General features: G+C 39.2%; 1 protein-coding gene across 1 annotated transcript; it reads right to left on the bottom strand.

Annotated features, from left to right (window-relative positions):
* Nucleotides 1-8,825: 8,825 nt before the first annotated feature.
* LOC113272687 (zinc finger BED domain-containing protein DAYSLEEPER-like) lies at nt 8,826-9,686 on the bottom strand. Its single transcript, XM_026522491.1, has one exon. It carries the CDS (start codon nt 9,684-9,686, stop codon nt 8,826-8,828), a length of 861 nt encoding a protein of 286 aa, XP_026378276.1.
* Nucleotides 9,687-10,975: the final 1,289 nt, after the last annotated feature.

Here is a 10,975-nt window from a genome sequence, read left to right as displayed (position 1 = left end):
TGATATATTTTTCAGACTCATGAGAAGTATCCCGACACATGTTGCTTGAGATATCCTGACTAAAACTATAGTAAGCAAGTATGCACTTAGTAAAAAGAACGTTTTCAATGCATTTCCATAAAAACAACTAGATTAATTCAAAGGTTTTTGTAGGAATTGTTCAAAGACTGAGAATTAGGATTATTAGAGAGTTCACCTGAAAATAACTTATATCCAAACTTCATCGAAAAAGTCTCAGCTTTGGTGTGAGGCCATAATTCTGTCATGCCTATAAATTGGATTTCTAATGTTTAAGATTTTCTAATAGTTGTTAGAAGTAAAAAAAGATTGTATTAAATTTCCCAACTATTAGTATCATGATATATGAAAGATGTAATTGAAATTATGATAGGATAGGAAACTGGGTTGAGAAACATTTGGAATCCAACAATCATAGAGCATTTTTGTCCTTACCATCTCTAGTTTCCCAGAATGAGTTATTTGAATAAAATCTAGACCTGAACTAATACCCCTCCCAACTAAAGAACGATTATTGGGTAATTTTTTTAGTACATTGGATGAAGTTATTAAATTATTTACATTTAAAAAATGTAACCTACAACTCATTTGGAAAATAAATAAGGTTCCAAGCAGTTTTTGCAAGGAGAGCTGCATTATGCTTTTTAAGTTTCCTATCTAGACCACCATGCATCTTATGGGAGAAAACCTTGTTCAATGTTTCCGAATAAACATCATCATTAAAGCTTTTACCCCTATAAGAAGTCTCTTTGAGACTGTTCCATCCTATGAAGGATATTATCTGGAAAAAAGAAGCACTTCATGCGGTAAATACGAAAGAAATTCAGTACATTCTTGACCATAGCAGATCTACATGGCTGGGTAAATTCTTTACCTTTCCATTTTGCAATGTTATTTATTAATAATAATACCAAAGAAGGTCTTACAATCAATTAGTTGGTAGTCTGGCAACAAGCTGGGCACAACTAACTATTTATGAAGAGTTAAAATGAGTTATGATGTCACTGTATAATTCTCTTGTTAAAATGATCAACAAGATGAGAAAATGTCTCCTTTTTTGGATCTATTTACGAAGTGTATTGATACTTGTCCTCTAATTCCATTTTCTTAACAATAAGAAACACAATCAAGGAAACACTAAGTGTGCACATTTTTGCTAAAGAAATACGCTGATTTCGGGACATTTATCACTTTACGTGAGATAAAAATTAAATACTCAATAAGAATGATACTCATTTTCCCATAGTCTACGTAATGTATACAGCTCAGAGAATCAGATACTAAGTAGTATTGATGCCTCTGTTGAACTGATAATGTTAAGTAGTATAATATACTCAAGATCGCAATAATAACAAAGAACACAAATATAATGTAAAAGGAACTAAGTTATCATGAGACACAAGAGATTACGTGGTTCGACTTTAGTCTACGTACACGGGGTAATGAGTGATTGTTTTATATTATGTTATGATGGTTACAAAGATCTTAAATGCTTCCCAAAGTAATAGACAGAACTCAAGTTGAAGTAAATACTTAAGTTCTAAACATTAAAGAGGTATAAGCTTAAGACTACATCTTCTCTCCTAGGTATTGAATGCCCTTAGTTTGTTGGTGAGGCTTGGTATTTTTATCCCCTTCTGCTCCAGGTATACCTTTGTTGTCTTTGGATCCATTGTTTCTTGATATACCTTCCGTACCAATGGTACCTTCCTTCGCCGCGTGCTTTCTCCAGTCGAACTTTTCCACCTCAGCTGACCCACGTTCCTTCGGGAACTTCCCAACCTTAGTACAGATTGTACCTTCATTCACCGCCAGCCTCTGCCAATCTGGTACCGCCACATCATCTCTCTCCACATGCTTTGATTATGCGTGTAGATAAGAGATTTGTGCATTTAATGTTGATTAGATATGTCGTCTACCTCTGTCCCTTCGCCAGCTGCCTCCTCATAGACTAGGCTTTTACTATTTTCATCTTAACCCTCGAGGTATCCCTTCTTGGGACAAGATAAAGCAGATCTACGAAGGGGTCCTCTGTCGCTTGGATTGGCTACACAGTTATCTTGTATGCGGCCACTAAGATCGTGACACGTGCTCCACAGGATATTGGTATTCACACCGCCAATTTGACGATGCTGCTAAGTTCAAGGCTGAGGCGCTCCAGCAATCTAATGATCAGCTTAGCGCTCAGGTGAGCGAACTTAATAAAAAATTGGCCTCTGATTTGGCGACTCAGGCCTCCCAAATGAAGTTTCAGTTCGAGAAGTCTGCTATTGGTTATATCAATGACGCCTTTGCGGAAGCTGAATGTCTGGCTGAAGGGGTTGTCTTTCCTCGTCTTCCTTACCCGTGATCGTGCCGCGTCTAGTCTGTCTTAACTGAACTCTTTGTTGTATTATTCCCCCCAGCTGAGGGGACTTTGTATCGTCTCCTTTCCTTGAAACAATGCTTCGTGGTGGTTTGAACCTTTGTTATCTCCAACTTTTAAGACGTGTTAGTCATATTTTGGTAACATTATTATCGTACCTTTATTATTGCATGAATATTTTGTTTGTAGATGTGTCTAGATGATTGCACATTCAGGTCATTACAAGGTGCTAAGGTATGTTTAACCTTGGGTGGAACATTCATCATCCTACCTAAGTATCCTTTGGCCAGAAGGTACCGTGGTGGCGAAGGCTCCTACGTAGGCAATAGTTTTCCTGTAACTCTACGCGTTCAGCACGAAGGCTGCTTTACTTCGACAAGGTATCTCTATAGGGGATATCTTACTTTTTCTTATTGCCTCATGGATGGAGACATCACTCCGAGGATCCGAGTATTGACATATGCGCTGTTATGTCTTGCCTTGTCTCATCGTCAATCCTGACGGAGGGTGTCTATTCTAACCCAATTTTGTACCTAATCAAAAATTGGCTTTCTCTTAGCAAATAGTTTCTTTCATTGATTAATAAGGTTCATAATACCTTTGATCAGGGATAAAACATGGTGGGATATTGCCAGTTCCCTTCTTCTTCTGAGTAATCACCATTCTCTTACGGGTAGTACTTTTTTAGGTACATTGCATTCCAAGGGTGTTGCAATACTTCACCTTTGAGGGTCCTTAGGTAGTATGACCCTTTTCCAGCGATGTCGTGTATGATGTAGGGCCCGTCCCATGTTGGAGCTAGCTTGCCCCGCTCCTTCTCTCTTTGATATGGTGGTATCTGACGCAACACGTATTCTTCGACCATAAAGTTTCTAGGGATGACCGTTTGTTGTATTCGCGAGCCATCCTTCGTTGATAATTTACCATATTTTGCAAAGCCACTTCCCACCTTTCTTCAAGATCATCGAGCTTCTCTAGCATTAAGTTCGTTGTTAGGTTCTTCTCACATGCCTCCGTTTTTGTTCTTGGAAGTATTATCTCCGTTGGGATGACTGCTTCGGCTCCATAGGTTAGCAAGAATGGAATTTCTCCCGTAGACGCCCTTCTTGTAGTTCGGTAGGCCGATATGACATTGTTCAGTTGTTCGCACCATCTCTTCTTGTATGCTTCCAGCTTTTTCTTCAAGTTCATCGCTATTGTTTTGTTAGCCGCTTCCGCTTGTCCGTTGCTCTTAGGGTATATAGGAATGGACTTGTTTTTCTGAATTTTGAAAGTATCGAACAACATATCTATCTTTTTTCCTTGCAACTTTTTTTCATTGTCAGAGACTATGGCAGCTGGTATTCCAAACCTGCATATGATTTGCTCAAACAAGAACTTAAAGACATCTGTGTCCCTAATTCTCGCCAAAGCATATGCTTCCACCCACTTGGTGAAGTAATCCGTATCCACAATAAGGTATTTTATCTTCGAGATTCCCTCTATCAAAGGTCCAACAATATCTACGCCCCACTTGAAAAATGGCCAAGGGCTGATGATTGAGTTAAGCTCTGTTACTGGTGCTTTAATCTTCCTGGAAAAGCGTTGGCATCTCTCACAGCGCTTAACCACGTTCTTTGAATCTTCGGCCATGCTTAGCCAGTAGTATCCTTGCATTTTGGCTTTGACTGCCAAGAACCTTCCTCCTCTATGGTTGCCGACATCTCCGCTATGTATATCATGGAGCATTCTTCTTCCTTCGGTTCGTGAGAGGCACCACATCAGAGGTACAAGAAATGACCTTCTATACAGTATTCCATCACGCAAGCTATACATTGCTGCTTTTGATTCAAGTTTCCGAGCCTCCTTGACATCTGCTGGTAAGGTACCTTTGTCAAGATATTGGTGAATTGGAATCCTCCAATCATCCTCCGCTTCGTCTTCATTGTCTTCGTCCGACATAGATTGGTCTTTGTCAGATTCTTCGACTTCGTCATCTGGTTCTTCTTTGTCTTCTTTTCCTTTCCCAGCTTCTCTCATGGCTCGAGTCTGAACGGCCAAAGAGCTTCTGAGATTGGTCCCTCTATCGAAGGCTCGCATATCCTTCCAATTAGCCCGGAGGTGGTATTTCTGTCCCTTAGCATCGATGATATGAATGCTAAGGCATCTGCGTGTCTGTTATCTTTTCGACAGACATGTCTGAATGTAACGTTGTTGATCTTTGATGCATGCTCCTGTGCTAACTTTAGGTACGGAGATAGTACTGGATCCAAAGTTTGATATTTGAGCTCGATTTGTCTAATGACTAACTATGAGTCACTAATCAAACGAACATCTGATAAGCCTAGCGTAGACCATGTATGACCGCCTCGTATTCTGTGATGTTATTAGAGTATTGTTCGAATTCTAACCTGAACGCATAGATGAGTCGGTCTCTGTTAAGTGCATATTTTGCATATATTTAGTGTCGAATCCATGCTAGTAATTGCTATATATTCTTGCGAATTATTGTATATTACTCTTGTTTTCTCTTATTTAGGTTTGCTAGGTGAATCATCCAAAAGTGAATTTGCACTTAATTGTGCAACAAAAGAAGTTAGCTACAAACGGAGAAAGGCCTAAGACCAAGTGGAACTCATTCTAATCCAAGAGTTATTGATGTCATCTCGAAGAGGACGAAAAGACCAAGCTAGTGGTGAAAGAATGGAATTATTCTGACGTCTTATGAAGATTTTATGGGCGTTCGAAGCAAGTCAAAGTTGCGACAATTGAGACAGCAAAGAATTGATGAAGGCGCCCACCTGAATTACTCAGGGCTGCCACACTTTATAACACCAGATGTATCTTCATCTTCCACAGCATACAGCCATGTCCAGTTCTTCATCACGCTGCAGCTAGATACGGAGAATCTGATGTTCGAAGGGGGAGCTAACTATAATGCCAGGGAGTGGTCGCTGTCATGATTGAAGATGAAGAAAGAAGTAATGGGCTGGGGTTCTTTACTGCCATGAAGATCGAGCTGCAGAGTTAGTTGCTGCCATTAATGGTGGTGATTGATGATCCGCAGAGATTGAGTTAGGGACAGTATCATTGGTGAAGAGAAGTCTGATGGAGGTCGAGTCGAGGAAGTTAAGAGAATGCAGGGAGAAACGAATGGTTGTTGCTCGAATAAATGGAGGAGTTTGTTGGTTGTGGGTTAGTCTGCTGCCATTGGTGTCGAGGTAGCTGGTTGCGATGGATGTTGCTGATGAAGAAGTGGATTGTGCTGTGATGGAAAAGTCATGAGAAATATAGAAAGATGAAAATCTCGAGTTCATTTTTGGGGTGCTGCTGCCATCATTGACGAGCTCGAGAATGGAGAGAACACGGAAGTGTTGGATCGTGATGTTGGAGCTGTTTCGGTGACTGCAGTTTACAAAGGAGCTTAGGAGTTCAGTTTTGATCGCTGTTGTTGATTCTTTATGGTGGTTATGGAGCTGTGTATGGTACCATAACATAATGGAAGATGGTGAGTGATGGGGATGTTCTCGAGTGCATGCACATTAAGCAACAATTGGTAGGAGTTTTCGAACACTAGACAAGCTAAGAACAGCAGGGAGGTGTACTGCTGCTGGCTGTTCGCGGAGGGCCTGGAATAAGTGAAGCTAACCGGAAAAGAGTGTAAAGTCAGGGGAATTTATTCTTCACGGAGGGAGAAGTGGCCGAGGGTTGGAATTGCCGGAAACACAAAATCCAAAAGAATAAAATTCTGTCCGAGGGATGTCTGTCCGTGAATATGAGTGAACGAATTTGGAAATCCAGGGAAGATAATTTTTCACGGAGACTCGTGTATCCGTGGGAAATCTGAAGGTATAAAGGGAATGGGCTGTCAGTTTTGGTAAACTGACAAGCCAAGGATTCAATGAGCTGGATCTGTTAGATTAGGAGTGTACAACGGACGGACGGTTGCGGATTAGGGGTCATCCGTAACCAATCCGTCAAAGTTGCAGTTTTAGAAAATCAAACCGTGTCCGGTCCAATCACCCGCGGATTTCACATCCGCGGATCAGCGGGTGATACGGGCCGGTTGCAGATTAACCGCGGGTTTACTCAGGAAAAAAAAAAAGTAAAACAAATAAAAATACTAAGTTCAGAAACAAGAAATTTTAACACAAAAGATAGTACTAGTAACACAAAAGAGTATTGTGTTTTTTTCAACGGAAACAAAATGGTACTAATTCTTGCAACAACGGAAGGTAAACTATCAAATGCAACAAGTCCGGTGCCAAGCCAATGGAAATTCTGCTGCCAAAAAAAAGTCCTTGGATTTGAGTACTAGTTCATTCAATCCATAATTGATATGTGGAATTTCTTTCAGAATTTCTTCCGCATCTGTAAAATGAGAAGGAATGTTGCAATTAGATAACATTGAACTATGATCATATAACAAGTACCAATTGACTAAAAAAACTGAATCTGACAGACACCAATATCATATTCTTGCTCAAAACCATGAAACAAAACAGAGCTACGCATAATGCACCATTCCGGAGATGGCCAGAAAGAAGAATAAAATGACTAGAGAGATCAATAAGATATAGGCAATCATCTATGACTCGATATACGTTCTGTTAAGGGAGGTACAAAAGAAAAAAGATTCCTATATGATGGGCAAACATAAGTGGAAAATGTTAAACTAACGTCCTGTAACAACTGCCAATTCATGACTGCTACACAACCAAAATCAGGCTGGTCAGTCATCAAGCCATAAACATACTTTAGTTACAGATACTTTCATGACATTATTTTGAATCATATGAGAGGTCACATTCAGATGCTCGGTATGTTTAACACAAGTATGGCCATATCTATTTCATACTTGCAAGTGGACAGAAATGTAGCACATTTGAAAAATGTGCTTAGACCCATGACCCTAAAAATCACCACAAGCATGTACTCATTATTCACACAGGATAGTCCTGTAATCCAATAACATGTATAGTGGCGCTACAATTTGTTAAGCCACTGAACATTTAGGAATATAGCTTAACCTAATATAAGAAAGCAACAAACATTCCCATAACACAGTACATGGTATCTTTCTAAGGAGAAGGAAATGCAATGATGGAGGTGGCATATAGACAGTAAAAAAGAGACTAAGCGCAAGATACACAAACAAAGAAAGCAAGGTTTGAGAATTACCTAAGTCAATTTTTTCAATCCCTTCTAGCATCTCCTCGAAATTGATTGGTTTTTCTTTCATCCAATCTTCAGCACAGATCAGTGCTTGCACTGTTTTTGGCAGCATGGAACTTCGATACTCATTAAGAACACGACCACCCGTGGAGAAAGCTGATTCATAAGCTACTGTTGATACTTGCATAGCCAGCACGTCTCGAGCTATCCTGGAAAAGATCTTATACTTGGAAGAGTTAACCTTCCACCAATTCAAAATATCGAATTGTGCATTAAAATCCTCTCTTTTCTCTAACAAATACATATCCAGCTCTGTTTTGCCCTCTACTGTTTCTTGATGTTTTTCAGACTCAACAAATCTGTTGATAGGATTCCGAGGTTCTTGTGAAAGAGAAGTATCAGATTGTATTTCAGTTGTAAGTCTTGAAACCGTATCATCCCCTTTATATAATAGTGCATACTCATCAAACATATTTGTTAAAACAAGTTTAATTGATTTAATCATATCATGGACCTCTTGGTCAACTGTAACATGATTCTCTTTCAACAACTCTCTCAAAGCAAATCTAAGATAGGCTTCCTTGCGTCGTGGGTCAAGCAATGCAGCAATGTACAGCATTTTATTGATTTTATCCACTGCCCAATACTTTTCATATTTCAGAACCATCCAATCAGCCATGTTAGCCAATAATATATTGTCATGTTTAACCCATTCTTGAAATATGTCATTAATAGAAATTACTTCATTGAGGAATAAATTAGATGTAACATAGGTTGATCCAGAAAATTTTAATGTAGCCTCATAGAATCTTTTTAACAATCTAACAAATGCACGAGTTGTTTCCCAATCAGAAGCAATAGGCCATACCTTAGGACTTTTTGGTGCTGCTGGTATTGTTGTTTTACCTCTGGTTGGTGCTCGAGGGGGATTAAGAAATTTATACGCGTACCCTGATTCTTCAAACTGGTAGAAGGCCTCCTTGTATTTTTCAGCAGCAGACAACATATGGTAGGTCGAATTCCATCTAGTCTCACAATCCAAGCTAAGAAATTTGGTGATGTCAATCTTCCGTTGTTCACAACATTCTCTAAACTTTTTCAATCTGTCTCCTGATCCTCTAATAAACTTAACTGCCTCTCGTATCCTAGAAATAGATTCATTATACAAATCCATACCATCTTTAACGACTAAGGCAAGGATATGTGCTGCACATCTAAGATGCATGTGATCTCCTCCCAAAATTGCTGCCTTTCAACCCACAACTCTCTTGGACAAATAAGCAACCGTTTAATTGTTAGAATTAATATTATCAACAGTCATAGTGAATACCCTTTCAATCCCCCACTGTAAAAGACAAGATGCAACTGTTTTACCCAATTCCAGGCCAGTATGATCCGTAACTGGACATAAATTCAATATCTTCTTCTGTAACACCCAATTTTCATCAATATAATGCCCTGTCAACACCATGTAGCTCATGTTTGTAACTGAACTCCACGTATCAGTGGTGAGACTGAACCGTCTTCCATACTTTTTAAATTCAGCCTTCAATCTGTGGTATTCACTCAAATACATCTTCATGCAATCTCTAGCTTCAGTATAACGAGAAGGAACTTCAAACCTAGGTTCTAGTTGATGAAAAAATTCTTGGAAGCCTTCCCGTTGTACAAGAATAAAAGGTAATTCGCATTTGATGATCATTCTGGTAAGGGATGCTCTACATGCATCTTGGTCAAACGAGTGAGTCACAACAGAATGAGTCTCACCATCATCACTTATTTGAAAGGTCAATTGTTGCTGTCCAGGTGGAGTGAATTGAGGACACTTTATTTTCTTTATATGGTTGTTCATGTTTGTTGTTCCATAAGTGTTAGAACCCCCTGAAGCGTCTTTACCCCATGAGAACCTCTGCTTACAATGCTTGCACTCAACTTTAGGTGGCTTAAGATCAAGACGCTTAGAAAAATGTTGCCAACAATATGATTGCTTCTTACCAGAAGCTTTAGGAGGCTTTGAAACTTCAACCCGAGATGGTGTAGATGTCACTGTAGCTGTAGCTATGCTCTCGACAGTTGCAGGGGTAGTTGTACCAATGCTCTCATTAGGATTGTTAACAGGAATAGAAGGCCCCTGAGTACTTGAAGCCATATACAAAAAAAATTGAACACATTAGGTAATGAACACAATAAGGACAACACATTCTATGAAATTAAGTCAATTGATATGTTTCATACAATGTAGAAAAATAAAGATCATATGAAACAAACCTAAATACAATGGACAAGGTGTCAAAATTGGACAGGGTTAATTATAAAATCACACCAAAAGAGTAGCTGACCGCAGTCTACTTGTTAGCAAATTAATTCCTCCAAAAGTCAGGTGTTACTTGTTAGCATCATCATCATCACATGAGTTCCTCCAGGAACTACCCACTCAAATTAGCCTAAATATCTACAAGAGAATCAGTTAAATTTTCCCAACCCCATCTATTTACCTAAACGGATTATTCAGTAAGACCCAATTCCTTACTAGACCAAGAACGATATATAAATCTTCATTCAAATAACGAAATTCATTTTCAAACCAAAAATTAGTAAACAGAAACTGAATTTTCATTAGTAAACAAGGGTTATGTTTCGTTAACTCACTTGTTTATCAATCAATTCAACTGCAACTATAAAAAAAAATCAACTTTCCTCATTGCAGGTATATTCTTTACTTCACCATTTTCTGAAACTAAATCTCTGCAACCTGAAAGAGACACTGAAAGTTAATATTGAAGAACAAATGAAGAAGAAATCGATTGAATCCCTAACATGCAATCGATTTGGTGGGAAAAAATCAAAAAACTTAATTTCTCTGCAATCAAAAGTAACAGTTAATCGTTACTTACTTCTCAGAAGGAGGTGATGATTGAAGAAGAATCCGGTAGAAGAAGACACTTCTTGCCTAACATGCTGCTCAGGGAAGAAAAACTGATGCTAAGTCTCTTCCTCTCGAGAAAGAAAATGATATTAGGTTTCAGAAAGATATGCTTATATATAAGACTCAAACTTCCCATACTATCCTTAATAATTTCATTAAATCCCCTAACTACCCTACGGTGCGGGTAATCCGCGATTTTTGAAATCCAACCGTAACCGCACCGTGTGCGGATTTGAGAATGCAACCGTGACCGGCCCATAGACTCTTGCGGATTGGTTTTCACCCGTAATTTTGCGGACGGTTGCGGGTGAAATCCGCGGTTTCCGTTTTTCTGCACACCCCTATGTTAGATAGTTGAGTGAGCCCATACTCAGAAGGAGCTATGTAACTACCTCAAAACTCTTACTGACAAGATGTCAGACAAAACTCAGGAGAAAGGGAAAGACAAAGAAACATCTCCAAGCACGGATCCTAAAGTTATTCCATTCCACGACGATGACGAGGCCCACAAA

Source organism: Papaver somniferum, chromosome 4, assembly GCF_003573695.1.
Source record: "Papaver somniferum cultivar HN1 chromosome 4, ASM357369v1, whole genome shotgun sequence".
NCBI lineage: Eukaryota > Viridiplantae > Streptophyta > Magnoliopsida > Ranunculales > Papaveraceae > Papaver > Papaver somniferum.
The sequence above is the reverse complement of the archived record's forward strand: the minus strand, read 5'-3'. Positions and strand labels throughout refer to the sequence as shown.

Coding starts and splice junctions, on each gene's coding strand:
- LOC113272687 (XM_026522491.1), bottom strand. CDS start 9,686: ATGGCTTCAAGTACTCAGGGGCCTTCTATTCCTGTTAACAATCCTAAT.